The 20494-nt window shown below is 39.3% G+C and overlaps 2 protein-coding genes across 2 annotated transcripts; one reads left to right on the top strand and one right to left on the bottom strand.

Moving 5' to 3' along the window:
• The first annotated feature begins 2270 nt into the window (after positions 1-2270).
• LOC141757958 (lysosomal protective protein) lies at positions 2271-8890 on the top strand. Its single transcript, XM_074618892.1, has 11 exons — positions 2271-2601; positions 2731-2842; positions 3729-3866; positions 3940-4098; positions 4972-5063; positions 5513-5597; positions 5678-5830; positions 5919-6052; positions 7393-7555; positions 7801-7890; positions 7994-8890. Exons 1-11 carry the CDS (start codon positions 2432-2434, stop codon positions 8075-8077), a joined length of 1380 nt encoding a protein of 459 aa, XP_074474993.1. The 5' UTR covers positions 2271-2431; the 3' UTR covers positions 8078-8890.
• On the bottom strand, positions 8815-19417 carry slc38a7 (solute carrier family 38 member 7). The gene is made up of 12 exons (XM_074618907.1): positions 19276-19417; positions 17551-17987; positions 17002-17055; positions 15890-16034; positions 14905-15049; positions 14689-14787; positions 14472-14529; positions 14260-14374; positions 13502-13649; positions 12503-12702; positions 12355-12406; positions 8815-11331 (listed from the first exon to the last, which is right to left on the bottom strand). The coding sequence occupies exons 2-12, from the start codon at positions 17803-17805 to the stop codon at positions 11229-11231; spliced, it is 1374 nt and encodes a 457-aa protein (XP_074475008.1). The 5' UTR covers positions 17806-17987; positions 19276-19417; the 3' UTR covers positions 8815-11228.
• Between the last annotated feature and the right edge of the window lie 1077 nt (positions 19418-20494).

Genomic DNA, 20494 nt, shown 5'->3' with positions numbered 1-20494 from the left:
ATATTCTTATATTCAAATTTTGATGTCATTGTCATTGCTTTGCCTTTTGTTTAATTTAACCTTAAATAGCCTCTTATGATCATTTTGTGTTGCTTTAGTTGATTTTGATTGATTTTGGTTATACTTTTTACAGGTTTGCCTCACTGTCCAAACTCGACCCCCTGTGTCAATCAGCCCTGAGGTTTGTCACTAATTCTGGCTTCAGGACCCATCATTGTACCTCATTCAGCATGGTAGGATGGTCATCCCTCACTTTGCGTAGGTTACAAAATTGGTACATTTTAGTCTATATGATCATCTCTGGCAAATTCCCTTCTTACTTAAGCTGGAAGTCTGTATTTCTTCAAAACAGTTATAATCTTAGGTCACATAAAAGACTTCAGTTTAAAGTGCCTTCTATCAGTACAGAAGCTGGTAAAACAAACCTGTTCCACTGTGGTCCTGGTCCTGGAATGATCTGCAGGCCAAGCTTAAACTTGAGACCTTTATCTCTTTAAATTATTTTAAACATAAAGGACTGGTCACTGCTGGCTGCAATTGCTTCAAATAAATAACAAACACATGAACAACATGCTGCCCTGTTAACGCACTGTATGATGTAATGTATTTTGCTGTACCTATTGTTGCTATGATTCAATTTTCTCTCTCTCACTCTCTCTCTCTCTCTCTCTATATATATATATATATATATTGGGATATTGGGTGGGCGATCTTGACTATATATTCATTCATTCAAACTTTATTGCAGACTCAAGGTCCAGATAAGAAAAAATAAAAAAACGACAACAATACATTACATATAATACATTACAATACAGGAAGCACTATAAAAAGTCATGATTAAAAGATATTACAAAATATAAATATTAAAAATATATATACATACTCCAATGCCTTACATATAAAGAACTATACCAGTGCCTCCACAGCTGTGATTGGTACCCTGTAGTAGTGATGTTACGTGCTGTGCCGAGGCTTCGGAGCGTGTGTCGAGTAATCCAGGAAGTTCTCCGCGATGCGCGTATCGAGGCTTGTATCGTTTTAGACCAATGACGTCATTGATGACATCCGAAGCCTCGCTGCCCGGCCGTACCGCCCACTGGTTCATGAAGTGTTTCAGATCTTCACTGGTTCAACCAATGCCACTTTCCAGAAGTGACACAGAACACTAATATTAACCCTCCTGCAATTATTATATTATATTACACTACACTACAATACAATTATTAACTTATTAAATATGATATATATATATATATCATATATATAAATTGATTACATGGTAATAGATTTTTTTTCATTGTTTATAGTCATTCCCAACAGCCTTTACTGACGCAAAATACAGTATATCACAGATCTGTGTTCCCAGTAGACCACAAACAGCACTGCTCCCAGTAGAGCACTTACACTTACACACCAAAAACTGACAAACTGACAATAACCTGATATTTTCAGGTGGATTTTCATTTAATTCTCATTGTGCAATATCATTTTCCACTTGTGCAATTTTGTTAATAGTCTGTTTATTGTCAATACTGTATATACTGCTCCTATTTTTATACTTGGTTCATATTTTGTTACACTGTGTTTAGCTCTTTTTTTACTGTGTTAGCTGATGCATCTTGTTTTTTGCACTATCCCCTTTGCTGCTGTACACTGCACATGTCCCCACTGCTGGACTAATAAAGGAATATCTTATCTTATCACATGGTTAAGATCATATCTGCCTGTTTTACACTCTTTGACCACCAGGTGGTTTCGTGAGCACATGAAGCCTCGAGCAATGAACCCTTTTCCGAACCAATTTGCTGGAAAGCTTCAAAGCTTCATGAGGCTTCATCTCGCCATCACTACCCTGTAGTGCTAAATCTGATGTTAGACAACCGCAAGATTATCTCATTCTCAGAGTAATTAAGCCGACATATAAATTTGTCCATGAGATTTCTTAATACAGTTTGAAAAGTATTTATGCCTGCAGACACAAACATTTCACTTGCACATGTAATATTCTCATGTGTGTGTATATATATATATATATATATATATATATATATATATATATATATATATATATATATATATTAGTGTGAGTATCTCCCTCTAGTTGTACTATAATTTTTTCAATAAAAAAGTGTTTGAGGTGTCCAGATTTTAATTATAAACTGATATAACTCAATAAACGTGCTTCACACAATTCACACATGGCTGTATTTAGTTGCTGGTGACTTCCGGGTGTGGAGTCAGGCGCTGGTCACGTGGCCCACAACAGCAGTCACATGACGCTCTGGATCGTCTCGTTCTTCACGCGGAGCAGAGCCAAGCCGAGCAGAACTGAAGACGCTGGAGGAAGTCTCTAAAGAGAAACAGGAACGTCGTCTTTTGTCGAGTAGTTTCAGGTCTATTGTAGTCAGAAGTGAGCAGAGTTTCAGAGATGTTGGCCGGTGGTTTGTTGGTGTGTTTGCTGGCAGTGTTTCCTCTCGGCTGCCGGGCTCAGTACGCCCCAGATGAGGTGACCCACCTGCCAGGTATGACGTTCAAACCCAACTACCGACAGTGGTCCGGACACCTGCACGCACGGCCCGGCAAGTTCCTCCACTACTGGTAAGAAAACGGGAACCGAGAGGCTCTTTGCAGCTTCTCAATACGCCTCACTTCGCTCCACCTCATGAGTGGAGGTATGTGTGAGCTTCCAGTGTATGTAACCGTGGTTCTGGTCCTGGTCTCCTGCAGGTTTGTGACCTCTCAGAGGGACCCGGTCAAAGACCCTGTGGTGCTCTGGCTGAATGGAGGCCCAGGCTGCAGCTCACTGGATGGATTCCTCTCAGAGAATGGACCATTTCATGTGAGCATGCCTCCTCAATGTGCACCAAATAATAGGGATCGACCGATATGGATTTTTCAGGACCGATACCGATTATTAGTAATCAAGGAGACCAATAACCGATATTTTGAACCAATATACATGCAGTAAAAATTAAAATCTTGGTGTCAAAAATGGGAATAACGCAAAACTTCATTGAAATGCATTAAAGCATATGTTTAATTAAAAGAGAACATTTAAACATTATCTTAAAACAAAAAGTGCAGGGAGCTCCCAGCTTCTTATAAAGTTAAAGGGACTGTTTGTAACTTTTTAAGCGTATAAATGTACCGGGTCGGGACACATGCACGCTCGTAAATGCGCGCTCGCGTGTGGCCGGACACTCTCCTCCTCTGCCTTCTTGCCTTCACTCACACACCGCGCGCGTTCTCGCTCCACCTCTAGACGTGAGCGCGCGCTCACTACACACTGCAGAAGAGTTAGTTTAGCTCTGAGAATATCTAGTGAACGTACAGTGTCGCTGTTAACAAGCATTTCTGAAAGTTACAAATAGTCCTGAAATAACTGAAAATTTTAATAAATAAATAAACCATATCTCTCTGAAGTTTTATAAAGTGTAAAAATAAATAAAGCTATCAAAATGTAAATTTGTGCTGAAGTTTGAGTCTCAATTCAGCAGCAGCAGACTGGTGCAGAAAGCAGAGTTACTCAGCCTGTTCTCCAGTGAGATGGCCAAAGTAGCGCATTTATAAATTAATTAATTTGATCAGTTAAAAAAAATGCCGATACCGATAATCGGCAAAATGCCGAATATCGGCTGTTAATATCGGCCAGGCCGATAATCTGTCGATCCCTACCGAATAACACGACTGACTCTGAATGGACATTGTTGTCTTTTCCTTTTCAGGTAAATGATAACGGGTTCACACTGTATGAGAACCCGTCCAGCTGGAACAAGATTGCCAATGTGCTGTATCTGGAATCTCCTGCAGGGGTGGGATATTCCTACTCTGATGACCAGAAGTACTCCACCGATGATGATCAGGTGAGTTCACTGACTGACATTGAAAAGTTTAGAAACAAGTCTTTTCTATTTCATAATGTTCTTCTTCTCTTAGGTTGCTGATGATAATTACAAAGCTCTGCAGAGTTTCTTTGCCAAGTTCCCAAATTTCACTCAAAATGAGTTCTTCATCTTTGGGGAAAGTTATGGTGGGATTTATGTACCAACCCTCAGCCTGCGAGTTGCTACTGGAGCTGCCAATGTCAACTTCAAGGTGAGATGCTTCATGCAAACCAGTGGTGGAAGGTAACTAAGTATATTTACTCAAGTAAGTACAGTTTTGAGGTACTTGTACTCGAGTATTTCCATTTTCTGCAACTTTATACTTGTCTACAATTCAGAGGAAAATGTTGTTATTTTGTACTCTATTACATTTATCTGATGACTTAACTAGTTACTTTCCAGATAAAACATAATCAATGAATAAATTATGATTTATTATTATAGGATAAGACTTTTGGAATTCCCTGTAAAAAGTAATTAAATTTAGCTCAATGCATCAATATAATCAATGGTTGTAATATACATTAAAAATAGACTGAATGTGTGAACCCAACCACTCATTCAGTCTATTTTTTATATATTCTTTTCACTGTTTACTTACTTATTATATCTTTCTTGTTTACTTGCTTATTTATTGTTACTCTTGTTGTTTGCACTGCCCCCCTTTACTGCTGCAATCCTGCAAATTTCACTGCTGTAGGTCTAATAAAGGATTATTTTATTTTATCTGAAATGGGCCACTCTGCATAATGAATACTTTAACTTTTGGTACTTTAAGTATATTTTGATGCTCATACTTTTGTACTTAACTAAAACTTTGGATGTATGGCTATTACTTGTAACAAACAGAGTATTTCTACACTGTCATATTGCTACTTTTACTTAAGTAATAGATCAGAGTACTTCTTCCACCACTGATGCAAAAATCTCTTGAGCCTCAGATATTTGGCCCATCAGCACCATCAACTGCTCAGTATCAGTACCACCATCCCAATGCAGTTTCATGATTGAAGAGATGTTATTTTGTGAAACTGAGAAGATACTTTTGCAACATTTATCTTGAATACTTTTGTTTTGTTTTCAGGGCTTTTCAGTGGGAAATGGTCTCAGCAGCTTTGCTCTCAATGACCAAACTTTGATCTACTTTGGTTACTACCACGGCCTCTTTGGAGAAGAGTAAGTGTCACTTTGCTGTACAGGAAGCTTGTTTGCCTTAAGGGAGTATTTATAAAAAATAATTTATCAGTGATGCACACAACATGCATAACCTCCGGTTTGAAACGACACTCCCTGAGACAAACAAGGTTTCAAAAGAGTCCTATTTAATCACATGACTTCTGATTGTAAATGACTTGTTGTCTATATAAAAGGGAAGATTGCCTATTGTCTGAAGAGGAGCTACAGTTTGTATCTACATTGGTTTTAATGTTCAGAGTCCTTTTCTTTACTGAATGCTAGAAGTCCAAAGAAAAACCTCACTTTCACACATTGTGGTTTTAAATCTACCAGAGAAATCAATGTAACGGATAGTGTATAACTCATGCTACTGTTTGACAACAAGCCAAGAAGTTATAAATTCCACCGTTTGTGGTTGCTGTCATTGTAAAGTTATGTTTTATGTGCAGTTTGTGGCGTGATCTGAACATAAACTGCTGTGACAAGGGGAGCTGTAACTTCTACAACTCCAGTTCAGAGACCTGCATGACGCTGGTACGTGTGCTCGATTTCCTCACAGTTCAGCTGGTGCTACCGCTGATGACTGATTTTACGTCGTCCTTGTCTCCCTTCAGGTGAATGTGGCCTTTGGTATTGTGTACTATAGCGGACTTAATGAGTACGCCCTTTACTTGGATTGTGAGGGTGGCGGAAGATCCTCCAGAGGCTACGAGAGGACCATGAGTAACCTGTTTAAGAACTACAGGAAACACCCACGCACACACGAGGTAAGGGCTGCTTGCCAATGATGCACCTGTGCTTCAAATTCTTCTTATTGTCTTGTAGTGGTAACAATAAAAAGCTATTTTAATTAAGTTTTCAGCTGGAGTGTCTCTGGCTGAAGTCCCTCCCTGCATCAACAGTACAGCTCAGATGAACTGGCTGAACAGAGGCGACGTGAGGAAAGCTCTACACATCCCAGATACTCTGCCACCATGGGACATCTGCAGGTACGCTGCAGCTAAAATAATGAATGTGATGTCAATAGCTGGCCGTCAGTGTCCAACACGCATGTAAAAAATTGTATCTTCATATATCAATCTATACACACTGTAAACTGACCATCTCACCTCTTAGTGGCACAAGAAGAATGAGACATAAAAAAGATTGCAAAATAAACCTAATTTTCCCCTGTAAGCAACAGTTTGGTACATGCACAGCTTACTGCTAGTAAATCAATTATTTACTGATAAAATGCAACAATTTTATTAAATGGCTAAGTGTGCAGAGTACAGTAAAACAAGACGAGGCGGCTCTGTGAGGCTCTGCTTAGGCACAGCAGTGCTTTTAGCTAAATGCTAACATCGGCATGCTAACCTGCTGATTTTAAGAAGGTATAATGTTCTCCTTAGTTTAGTCCAATAAGCTCCAAACCCAAAGTGCAGCTGAGGCTGATGGGAATGTCATTAGTTTTGCAGACATTTGGTCATAAGCCAAAGTATTGTACAAATTGAAATTATGACCTGATGATGTCACTAAAAGAAAAAAGTAAGGGGATCACCAGAGATTATAATTAATCCTGAGAGGGACATGAATTTATTTGGTAAATGGTAAATTTATATAGTATCTTTCTAGTCTTCCGACCACTCCAAGTGCTTCACACTACATGTCAGCATTCACACACACACACACACATTCATACACTGATAGCTGCCATGCAAGGCGCCAACCTGCCCATCAGGAGCCATTTGGGGTTCAGTATCTTGCTTAAGGACACTCGAAATGTGGACTGGAGGAGCCAGGGATTGAACCGCTGACCTTCCGATTGGTAGACGACCCCGCTCTACGTCTGAGCCACAGCCGCCAAAATTTATGTACCAAATATCATGTCAGTTTATCCAATATTTGAGATCTTTCACTCAAAACCACAAATGCCCACCTCATGATGGCACTAGAGGATTCATGCTACTAGCATGGCTAAAACAAGCATTCACATTGTGTTAATGCTGTTTCAAATATTATTAAAGGAGAAATGTATGCACATCCACCAGGTGCTCAAGCAAACAGGAGATTTTATGGCAAAAACAATGGTAGACTCCACACTGTTTTCTGCTTCCGCAATATTTTTTTTGAAACCGTGTGAATTCTACAAATGTTTTGCGTTGATAACTGCTGTTTAACACAGTGGAGTAGTTTTAGACGATAGCACAAGCCAATTGCTGTTTAGAATCCATTGCTTATGCCCGTTACATCTTGAATGACAGTCATTTGTAAGTGATCTGTGTGGAGTTGGGTAAGAGGTCAGGGACATGTCGACCACGATCATAATGAACTTGTTTCTTCATTGCAGTGATGACGTTGGAGAGCAGTACACCACCCTGTACCAAACAGTGAAGGAGGTGTACCTGAAGCTGCTCTCTCTGGGCCTGCGGGCGCTCGTCTACAACGGAGACACCGACATGGCCTGCAACTTCCTGGGAGACCAGTGGTTTGTGGAAGACCTCGGTCTGAAGGTAGGAACTTTAATCTTAATCTTAATATTTAAGACACTTGTACTATTTTGTCATTGATTCTCATTTTGCTTTTACTTGTGTGATTTTCCTTTTTTTATATATATACATGTCTAATGAGCATTGTTGAAGGGAACCTGTGACCCAAGATTCTCATTGCCAGCGACTGCTTGCTGTGTATTTGATGAATAAAGAAACTACAAGCAGATACACTTGTTAATAATAATACTAATACATGTTGTTCTCAGGCCACCACTAAGTACCAGATCTGGCTTCATGATAACCAGGTCGCTGGTTTCTACCAACAGTTTGGAAACATCACATTCCTGACAGTCAAGGTAACCACCAGTGTGTGTGTGTGTGTGTGTGTGTGGTTGTCCTGTTTTAAATTGATAGTCAGGTTGCATTATAGTGAAACAACCGCTGTCCTCTGTGTTTCAGGGTGCGGGTCACATGGTTCCTCAGTGGGCTCCAGGTCCAGCTCTCCATATGTTCCAGTCTTTCATAACAAATGGCACCTACTGAGCCATGATGGAGACTGTCTCACTAATATACCTGCACTCATCACTTGTTTCGATGGTACGTTTCTCAGGGAAGATGATTTTGGAGGGAAAGGGACTGTTGGGGCACATATTCTTCTCATCTATATTGTTCATCGGGTACCTGCAGTGAAGTGTGGTGAGTATATGGAGAGGGACATATGTCGTTGGCTTTGTTCTGCAACACATTGGATTTTAAATTAAACCAATCAAGTGCCAGTATTGAGGATGTTTACATCTATATTGGGCTTATAGCGTAGGAATTTAGACACTCCTCATTTGGGGGTTTTGTGCCTTATGTCTGGTTTTCAGTAATTGAAAAGCACCTGCTTAGTTGGCTGCTTTGTTATCTGACTGATTTGGCCTGTTAAGGACATTCTGTTTAGCCTTAAAAACTCCTTGGTGGCCTTGTTGTCTTGTTTAAGATTGTCCTGAAACAAGTCCTTCACAATTTACCCAAAATAGATGTGAAAACCCTGCATACAGAGTCAGCGCTTTGGCCTCGGATTCAATTAATGTCTAATGTGCTGAACAAAGAGCCAAAACGGAAATTTTCCTTCACCATATACTTCAACTGCAGTTTACATGAAGGGGATGATGCTATTTTCTGTGGCACTGATGTAAATGACGATGCTCAAACTGATACGATCAAAACTGCAACTTCACTTGTATTTGTCTGTTTATTAAATGTTTTGAACTGCCAGAGACATATGGACTGTCAGATTTATTCACATGCTTTGATTGTAGTTAATTTATTGAAATATCACAGTATTTCCATTAAAACTTGCCATGAACTTCATTTTTACGGAGTCAGTTTCTTTGAGACAACAGCGACACATGATTTCTGATAAACAAAAAAAAACCTGTACATCCTTCACCTGTAAACACAGTAAATCAATGACGGAAATGTTTTGTCTGAAGCACCAAGGATAAGAAAAAAATCAAATATTTGACACAAATGATTCAGCACCAAACCATAAAAACAATTTGTATTCCAACAATGATTTCAAGTCATTTTAATAAAATAAAAAAACCGTTAGATACTAAAGTTTTTTTTTTGTACTGGTCAGACAGCATCACTGTTTTGACTGTAGCTTCTTTCCCTTCCTCTAAAGTATGTATTGTAAATGTATTTAGTCCAACAGCTTGACTAATACAATGTAAGTGCTTAAATCCCTTTAACCTTAACTGGCCCTTGTGCTCACAAATAAAACAACTTATATTGCTGGATTTCATAAAAGCGTAAAAACAAAAGAATCTCTCTTGAATTATCACAACATGCTTAACATACCCAAGATTATTAGCTGGGATGCAGTCTAATTAAAGGAACAGTGTGTAGGATCTGACAGTATCTAGCGATGAGGTTGTGAGTGGTGAAGCAAGAGAGAGGGAGCGGCGGCGACGGGAGAGATAAAGTTATTGACCCCGGCCCAAGTAGGAAAAGTTAAGCGTTTGGTTTGTTCGTTCTTGGCTACTGTAGAAACATGGCGGTGCAACATGGCTGACATCGTGAAGAAGACCCGCTCCCTATGTAGATATAAACGGCTCATTTTAAGGTAACAAAAACACAACTCTTATTTTCAGGTGATTATACACTAATGAAAACACTTATATATTAATATATTCCATTTCTGCCAATAGAGCCCCCTAAATGTTACACACTGTTCCTTTTAAATAAATTTAAAACCAGGAATTAAATCCACTCAGTTTAGTCTTGATCAACATGTCACTGTGAACCTTTAAACATTTTCCTGATTTTAAATGTATATGTTGGATGCATTTGCAGCTTAGTTGAAAAACGAATTTCATGATTATTTAATACAACTGTGTACTTGTTATGAGCATCTTTAATTAGTGTTAAATAGGGTCTTGAATATCGGGGCATAAAAAACAAAAGGCGACTCACACTTTGGTTTTAGGTCAAAATAATAATAAGAAAAACAAGCAAATAAATTAGCCTATTTCTAACTTCTCCTTCTTGAGCTTGAAGTCTGCAGTGGTGTTCAAGTAAATAAAACCTAGTTTCCTCTCCCCACTGACAGACAAGCTGTCTGCAGCCTGTGCACCAAGTCCAACTGTTTCCTGTAAATTATGTGTAGATTACATCCATTTTTGGCATACATTCATAAAGACAGTATCATTTTTAAACCCACTCTGTGTTTGTAGTTTCAGCCTGTCGGGCACTTAACTGTTCTGCACATTGAAGTAACTAGTCTTTTTAAAGGCCTTACATGAATGTAACTTTGTACTTTCACAAACACCAAATATGATTTCACCTCAAAGCCAATTATAAAATCATCATCATAGTATTTCTAACTTTATAAAATATATAAGAAACCAATAAAACTAAAAAAATAAATATCTCAAACACCTTCCTAAATTTATTTAAAGGTGTTAATAGTTGAAAACCTAATTTTTTTTAACTCATTAAGAGATACTAACTGGAAATTAACAAATCAACAAGACTTGAACTGTCCCGCCCTGCAGTTATCACATCACTCATTAATCGATCACTCAAATTCAATTTTCCTTTGGAGAAGAGACAAAATTCTTAACTTGTGGATAAACTATCAGCAGCGACAACAGAACGTCTGACCTGGATTAGACCTGGGAACCACATTCATTTTCAATAAGAGACATTTACATTGACATGCAAGTTAGAATACACAAATTGGTACAATTTCATTATTAAAATCAATTTGATTTTAAGACCTTTCCATACAAAGTCTTTCAGCTCTTGTAAACAGGACAGGAATGTGTTGCTCGTACAGGGTCCAGAGACGGGAGAAGCCCCTCTGTGACCCTGAACCGTCAGAAACGGTTTCCACTGCAAGTTAAAACCTTCAAAAAAACATAAAACATGCAATTTAAACCTGTACATAAAATAAAAGGCAAAGTGTCTGAAGTCATTTGGCGTTGTGTCTCTGAGTACTACCTGACTGAGTGCAGAGCTGTGGAGCTGTAACTCAGTATGGAGCAGGGATGTGTGACATGCCGTAGAGGATCTTTTTAAATGAGTGTCATGAGATGCTTCTCCAGCTTTTCCAGTATAGTTCAGAATAGCAGCACATGACTAAACCCCTCCCCTCCCCCCCTCTGTCTTTAACACCACCAGCTCCCATAAAAAAAGGTTCCTTTTAGCTGATGACATCCTGATAGATGGAGTTGGTTGTAGTGACGCCAAAGATGAAAGCTCCAATCGTAACCATGACAGCACCGAAGGACACATATCCATGCCAGCTGTAACAGAGAAATCGACGTTAAAGAAAAGTCCTTATCCTTAAATCTGAATTAAACTGTTTTTATATTGACACTGAATCAAATGTCAAATGCCAAAAATCAAAGAATAACACCTCTGCAGATTTATGTGTTTAAGTTTCTTTTTGGGCGGCAACTAACTTTTTAATTATCGATTAATCTGCTGATTATTTCACCAATTAATCAAAACCCAACTATCTTCAGTTAACATTTATATAAAAGTGGAGCCAGGAAATAGTAAGCATTTTTGCTTAAGAAATGACTTTAATTGACTAATGGTTGCAGCTCTGGTCTCTTTAAGCTCAATATTTTGGTTGCTGCACACTACCTGCTCAGCAGCAAACAGCAGACACAGAGGCTGAAAGCTCAGTTCATGCAAAGAGAGCTCGGACGTATGACATCATGTGATATTTCCGTAGAATTTAAACAAGAGATTAAATTGGAAAAGTATCGGTTGGTTGGTTGAAAACCAAAAACCAAATGCCCTTCCTTTGTTTAAGTAACGTGTTGGACTTTAGCCATGCCATGTGCCATCGTTTTGTTATTATTGTTTGTTCTGTATGTGCTCAGTCCATACCATGTGATCATGGTCCTGAGCCCCATAAATAACAAAGAGAAGTACCAAGTGGCTGGTGACCACAGCAAATATATTTTTGCAGATATTTTTCTCAGGAGTTGGTGGTGACAAAAACTAAAAGCTAAAAGCAGAGTGAATGACTGACTCCAAACACAACTCCAAATGAATGCTATGTTACTCCGTGTCTGCTGAATGCCCTCAGGGGCCAAATTTGCAGCACCCTGATATCTATATCTTTTCATAACATATAAACCTACACCTGTGCCAAATGTGTTGCTTTTATTGCAAAATGCACAATTGTTATGAATATTTCAGCTTAGCTGCCCCACTGTTAGATCCCAAGACTTTGTTGCTGTGCTGCACACAAAAATGTAATCAATTTAGCTCCAAAGAGACTGAAAAAAATCTAAGAATAAGCAGCGTCTCACCTTGGTGTCCGGCTGTCTGTCTCCGACAGCTTCGCTTGCATCAAACACAATCCTGTTGAGTTAAAGAGACATCGGACAGACATTTCAGTGTGACATTAAAAATCGCACAGAAATCCGAAACCTTGCAAACGATGGGAGAAGTGTTTACCTGGGAAGACAAAGATAAAGCAGGCCGCCAATCCTCCGATCAGCGAGATCACCCGGCCGATATCTGGGATGAAGAGGGCGAGGACGAGGGTGACGACAAACCACACCAGCGTCTGCAGGATCCTCCTCCTCTGCTCCCGACGCACACACACCTCCACCTGCTCGCCTTGGAAACGCAGCCAAAGTCCTTCTATAACGGCCCTAGAAGGACACATGATGACACCACAGCACGGTGAGGAAATGCTGCAATAACTGAATCGTAAATGAGGAAAGTTGTCTTTTTTCACACAGACATAGCTACACATCTCTGCACTATAGGTAGAAATAGTCATACCCTAACAGTTTTTTTTTAGGCTTGTGCAATCTAAAAATCTTTTTTAACATCTTAACAATATTGATTGAGACACAGTATGCTGAACGGAGGCCCTGCTCAGACCTGGCATTAACATGCGTCTTGGGTGATGCAATCACAAGTGGACAGCTCTAAGTACAGGTGTGAATGCACCCAAGATGCATTGAGGACGCATTGAGGACGCATTGAGGATGCACTGAGATCCGATCGGATTATTTTAGCAGTGTGTACGCTAATGTGTCCGGCTTTGAATCTCTGCAGGCCTGTACGTGCGGTGTCAGCGACACGGAGGTTCCCGGGTACCGCAGGTACAATAACCTTATATTTTTTAAGTTAATAAAATGTATTCACGAATATGTAGGATATTACTACTGACATTCCTGTAATATTACGCCGCAACTTCTGCTGTATCAGCCGTGTGTTTACTACGTGTTTATCTGCATAAAAAGCGGGAAAGTGAGATCCGACCACAAGTGGTCACTCAAGACGCATGTGGAGACGCATTCTAATGCCAGGTGTGAACAGACGTACTTAAAGCTGTCCACTTGTGATCGGATCCCCCAAGACGCATGTTAATGCCAGGTCTGAACCGGGCCAGAGAGACCAGAAGAGTGCAAATAAAACATGCATATTTTCACAGTATCTTACCTGCCACAGAAGTGTAAAATGGGGTAGGAGGTGATGACACAGATGACAATAAAAGCTCTGGCGATGGCCACAGCAATATCATCAGAAGGGTACGACATCAACACATCCTGACTGACATCGGAGCCAAACGTCAGGAAGCCACAGACACCTGATCAAACACAACAAGTATATCAGTATTGACGGCCAGTCACAAGAAGCCATCTGACTTGTAACAGCGAGTCTTGATTCAGCATAACTTGAACTGACGTTTAAGCACAATAAAAACAAGTTAAATGAGTATCTGGTTTTCCGAGAAAGATGAACCAGTTCCTATTTCCTCACAGGGGTAAAAGGGAAGCCAGTGTGCTTGATGTGTTTTAAAGCAACTATCAGACTCATCATGGCGAAAAATACAAGAACTTGCGAGGACAACTGAGAACAGAGAAGATAAATTAATTGTTGGAAGGTTTGAGGAAACCGCTGTCTGTTTTTAGTCGTAGCCGAGAGATCTGCAAGACATCTCAGGCTGCTCATCATCTGTTTTTTAAATGGATCGCTCATTACCGTTTTCAGAATGTACTTGTACTTCTTTAAACGGGAAGAAAGAATAGGTTATGAATAGGTTACGCTGGGAGATCAAATCGAGCAGTATGTGGCCAATGAACTAAAGGAGTTCAACACCCCTGTGATGGCTTACCATGGCTGTATAATGTTATCAAAATAACATCAACAGGTTATTAGGTACATTATTGAGTAAAAAGGGAACACATTGACAATACCTGTTCCTGTGTAAACGAAGAGGCAGATTATCATGCTGAAAGTGACTACAATTCCCCAAGGTTTGATCTCTCTTCTGCGCATGCTGTTGAACACCGGCACACAGCTGACATGGCACTGTAGAGAGAGATCAATATAACATAATTCATCAATATCAAATTCAAAGAAAGACATATAGTTTTATGATCTCAATTGATATCAAATTAAGAGATACCTGGAAGCCAAAGCATATGGTGGGCATTGCATTGAAAACTGCAGTCCAGGAAGCAGAACTGTAACAAACACAACGATTTAGCAACTCTAGCGAAGCATGACGACGAGGATGCAGATGTTTCTGCTTGAATGAGTAGGTGGACAGTGCAAAAAGTTTTGTAAAAGCTGTTTAGCTGCGTAAAGTATGGGCAGCGTAATGAAGTGTCTGCGGAGCTCACCTGGCGGGGATGTGGCCCGGAGTCATGTTTTTATCCGGCCAGATGTACTTTATAATGACCACGATGGTCACATACCAGGTTCCCATCACACTCAGCGCACTACAATGAAGAACAGCAACCCATACATGATCATCACGCACGGTAAAAGCTAAGAAAACATTAACCAAGAGGAATTCTTGAGAGAAAATAAGATGAGTGAGTGACAAAGTTCTGTACCTGGCATATTTCTGGAAGCCAATTTCTTTGGGGATGGAGAGAGGAAGAACAACCAGGACTGCAGTAACGGAGATGGTAAATTTGCGATCAGTGTACCAGTAGTCACTGACTGTACCATCTGTCTCATGAGCGACTGCAGCCACCACTGCAACAACAAAACAGGAATTAAAACATGGACAACAAGGACAACCACTCCATTCATTAATTAACTTCAAAAGAACAAAAGAGGTGGAAGGTCAGGGTCTATTTCCAGAAACAGGCAGGAGTAGGATTTCTACACAGTCAGCGTCTCTGAGTGAGGAAATGTAAGAGTGGGTCACATGAGGGTCACATTTAGTGAGAGAAAAAAGCTGAGTGGTGTCATCCTTGATGCTCTTTGCCCTCATTAATGATGGCACAGTTACGCACTACTACTGCTAGACATCTTCCTTTGTTCAAACACACAGGTCACAGCTAAATGTAGGACTGTGTAATGACAAGTATACAAAGCTATGCTCTTGAGAAATGCCATTTTACCTTAGATCAGTGGTTTTCAAAGTGAGAGACGGAGGGGAGGCCCACAGACAAAGCTCCCCACTTAAGTTTACTTGCTTAGTTTCACTCAATTCCTGGATGCTTATGGGATCATAATTATGTTATTTGATCCCATAAATGGTCAACAATTGAGCCAAGATAGTCTAATATTGCTGTTTGACATAATTTCCCTACACCAAATACATAAAAAGGTCGGCTCTAAGGCATTTATTAGTTTCTGACTCTGAGAAAGTGGGAAAAAGAGTAAAATTCCCCTCATCTCTTTAACCAAATCACACACTCTAGGCTATTCTATTGGATCTTCTTTTGATAACTAATGTAAACGCCTCACACTTTGAAAACCTCTGACTCAGAGGTTAAGGAAAACATAAACTAAGATGAAAGATTGTCCAACCAATCTTATAAAATGAGACAATGCAGCTTGGTGGAAATATAGCGTGAATATACTTACAACGATCCAGCTGGTCTCCGATGACAATAAAGAAGGCAATACAAGTCCCAAAGGTGTAGACGGCGATGGCCACTTCACATGCGATTCCCGTGACTTTCCCACAAGTGGCTCGGACGACCTCCTGATAGGTGCTTTCATTGCTGACCTGAAGAAACCAGACAGATCATTAAAAAGTGATTCGTGGATTCAGCAGCAAATGTATTAGAATGAGTCTTTTAGCCATTTAGTCACTGTCGGGTTTCTTAGACTATCTTGAGATGATGGCGCATTAACACACCATTTGAATTATGGGAAACTTGAGGCCTTGAAGGGTTGTACCTGCTGAGCCAACAGTGTTTTAAGCAACCTGTGGCTGTTTTAAAATGCTGAGTCAGGAAAACAAGCCACGTTAAAACACCACCAGCATAATGCTAAATTCTGACATTGTGTCAATCATGTGCCACAGTAACTTCATTCTGTCTTTCTTTGCTGACGAGAGTAAAAACCAAAAACTAATCTTCTCCTGATATAGCTCATGTGGTTTAAAATTTGGCACGCTCTTCTTTTAATGCAGTTCTAACACAGAGTCCAAATAAGGTATCAGATAAGTTGACAACTATAAAAAAAAGGATGATATTAACTTGTGTATTTGTCCTATAGCAGTTTCCTTTCATCTGATATATCTAGCAGGTTAAAAACTCCACAATCACACTAATGAAGTCAGCGATTCTCATGGCACCACGTGCTTTAAGATAAAGTTCATCCTGCAGCTGAAGGTGGCTGATTTTTGTATTTTAAAGCAACATTCAGAATGGCTAAATGTATTAAACCGACTCAAACCTGGCTGGACTCTTTCTCCATTGTGTGTTAACATGAATGCACAAGTCTGAGTCATCAGGAAGTGAATGACTGAGCTGGTGTGTAATACACTTCAGTAGCCAGTTGTGTAATAACTTTGTTCTGCGGTTGTATTCCTGAAGGGAAAATACTCATGTGAAAAAGAAGCATTCAAAATGTAAAGGCTGCAGAACATGTTGGATATAATGAAAGAGAGACAAACTGGAGCGGTAAGAGATAGAAATAAAGACTTTCAGGAGGTCAGAATCTGACGGTCCTGAATCAGTGACACATACCTGGGAGCAGTAGGCCAGGACCACAAGACCACTGATTATGAAGATCAGCATTAACTGTAAAAAAGAAACAGGAAGCAACACGTTATAGTTCCCGATAATATTGTCAATAGGCAGTTTTGTGTTGGTCACAAGAACAGAAAATACTGTCAGCAGTTATCAGCTTGAACATTCAGTGCAAAGTAGTGAGTAAAGTACTGTGTTGAAGTTCAGTCTTAGATTATGATTTAGACAATCAAACAATAATGTAAGTCAAAAATGAAGTAAATCACCATGTTTTTCCTTTCACCTTTCTTAATGCTTCTCCGTTACATTTTATAAGGGTATATGTTTGTGGCAATAGTGAGCAATCTTAAGACATCCCTTTGGCCTCTAGTAATGTCTGATTATCATTTGTCATTGCATTTGACATTTTACACACTAAGCAATGAATAGAAGTTATCACATTACACCAAATATTTACAGTCAGAGTCAGAGCCTCATGCAGTGGGGAAAGGGTTTGTAGAAGGGGTTCATGTATCAGTGTTATGTGCCTCACTGGGATCTGCTCACCATTTGAAGCGTAACTCCTGCAGTCACTCCTCCTGCCATGTTGAAGGCTGCGGGGAAATTGAGTAAACCAGCTCCGAGTGCTGCATTTACTACGATGAAGACCGCTGCCCAAGACGATACGCCCCCGCTGTCCCTCCTGTCCGCCTCAAGATGCCGGACAGAATCCACGCTAGGGCTCTGCAAGAGCCACGCTCTTTCTCCAGAGTCATTACTCCCAATGGCGCCCCAGTCCTCAACATCTGTGTTAATCGCCATAACTCAACAGGCGGTAGCTCGGCCTGCCAAGCCTTAAAATTAGTCTCCAACTCTTTGGATCCAAGTGGAGGAAATGCTTTTAAGAAATGTCCCGTATTTTAAGTACCACAAGAGTCAGGAGGCAGCTGATATTTGTCAAAGTTATCACCAGTACCAGTATGATGGTGGAACCATTCAGTTACCTGTAATGAAATATTGTTTGCATTTAGAGATAATCGCATTGGTAAATTAAAAAAAAACGTGCACAGTGCTGATACATTAATGGAAAGTAGTCATTGTGTTATTAGTGTTTGAATTATTATGAACAAATCAAGCACAGGACTGATTTACAGCACTTATTCTCTGTAGGCTATTCTTGGAAGAAACGTTAGTTTCAAGAGAATTAATTTTTTCTCATTGGTGAATAAACTGTAATTCTTAATCAACAATTAACCTCAATAAATATGTGGAAAGTCAAGGTAAGTTAACTTTTTTTTTTTACATCTTTCATGTTAGAGTCCACTTCTTCATTGCTTTTTGGTTGACATGAAACCTGCATACTATTGGCCCACATGGTCTTTATATGGTGAGTACATCAAAGTTTCCCTGTGGAAGTCTTTAACCAGGAGTGTAAAGTTTTGATGAGCCATTTCCTAAATGGTTTCTATCTTATCTTCTACTAAAAAATACAGAGGGAAGTACTCACTCGGGAGGGGCATGGGGGGGTGACCTAATAAGGCATATTACCAATTTAACTGTGTGAGGACTACATAGCTCCACCCAAGCAAGACCATGGTAGCTTTTGAATTAGACTCTTCACTTTAACTCAATCACTGCACACAAGGGACATACAGCCTCAAGTCAAGCAGCTGAACTATGTCCCACTAATGCTGGCTGCCATTAATACTGATATGCATGTTAGTTAGAGTCTTATAATACAACACAAAGTGGAAGAGAGTTAAGCCTTTCATACAAGACAAACCAGGTTAAGTTAATTAGATGTTTTTTTTGTTTTGAAGACCCTGACACTTATCTTATGCCTCTGTATTTAGTGACATATCCATATCCCGATACTGAAAGCGTGCAGGGTGGATCTCTCTCTCATTAAATCACTGATGAGCTTTCAGAAACTACAGGAGAGAAGTCAAACTAAGCTGATGATGCTCAGCTGACCTCAATGTAAAGCTTCAGCTGCCTACAGGAGATACAGATTAAACACCTCATCTTTTAACGTGATTAGATTATTGCTTTTCTTTTCATTAACGTAACAATAACATGTGTCAACGCAGTCAAGCTCTTTGTTACTGTGTCCTAACCTACAATAGCTAGCTAGCAAACGTTACACACACTAGCTAGCTGAATACTAAATACAAATAAGCACATTTTCACTAAACAGTTTCACACATTTAAATATCTCTACATCATTTATATTCGCTACTATACATATATAACTATTGGCTATGATAAAATGCTGATAATGAGTGACAGTACCTTCAGTGTTGCTCAGCCTCCTCCAGGTTAGTGTGACTGAGCTGTCTGTGTTGTCTGTGTTGTTGCAGCCTGGAGGTAGAATGCAGAGGAGCATGTGACATGACGTCACGTGACTGCCTTCTTCATGTTGTGTGGAATTGTGGGTATTGTAGTTCTCTGTTTAGACAACTCCTTCATGTCGTAGGGGCCAATCAATAGAAATAAAATACATTATATATTCTAGACAAAACCCTTATTTATTTTATGTATGAACATTTGAAAATATATGGATATGAAGTCTCATGTGAGGTTTTAGCATTTAATACAATTAGTTAAAAGTAAAGATTGTAAAAAGTGTCTTTTTTATTATAAAGCAGGTTTAAGTGCTATATAAATATTGTGAAAGTATCGAAATGCTCAATTTACAGAGAAAAACACACAGCCCGTATTCAGAATTTGCATTTGTGCATTTGAAACAAGCCGTCAGGATTTCTGTAATTTTGTGATGTCACAAATATACAATATAAAGATTATTTCATAGTTTTAAATGTAAACATTCTAGACGTGTCCCAGTTCTCTGTTTACACAACTCCTTAGCTTTGTAGGGGCCAATCCATAGAAATAAAATAAATTATATATTCTAGGCAAAACTCACACAGCTTTATTCCAGCTGCAATTTTTCATTTAAATAAGTCCTAGCAGCTTTTGCACATATTTATGGAAAGTTTATCCCTTTTCTCATTTCATTGTGTCGTTTCTTGTCCTAATATTTCAGTGTTTTTTTTATATTGTTCTTGTGGCCTTCTTTTTGCTGGGTCCTGATCCCAGTAAGCCTTTGAGTACTCTATGTCATGTTTTTGGTATGTCTGTCTCTTGTCTGTGCTCTACCTTATTGTCAATACGGATGCCAACCTCTATTTTTGCTGCAAAACAAATCTACCTACGGGTACAAATAAAATCACCTGAACCTGAACCTGAAACCCTTATTTATTTTATGTATGAACATTTGAAAATATATGGATATGAAGTCTCATGTGAGGATTTAGCATTTAATACAGTTAGTTAAAAGTAAATATTGTAAAAAGTGAAATTTCCATGTCTTTTTTTTTATTATTAAGCAGGTTTAAATGCTATATAAATACTGTGAAAGTATCTAAATGCTCAATTTACAGAGAAAAACACAACAGCCCGTATTCAGAATTTGCATTTGTGCATTTCAAACAAGCCGTCAGAATTTCTG

This window comes from Sebastes fasciatus, chromosome 2, assembly GCF_043250625.1.
Source record: "Sebastes fasciatus isolate fSebFas1 chromosome 2, fSebFas1.pri, whole genome shotgun sequence".
Taxonomy (NCBI): domain Eukaryota; kingdom Metazoa; phylum Chordata; class Actinopteri; order Perciformes; family Sebastidae; genus Sebastes; species Sebastes fasciatus.
Note: the sequence above shows the minus strand (reverse complement) of the source record. Positions and strands in the feature narration are given on the sequence as shown.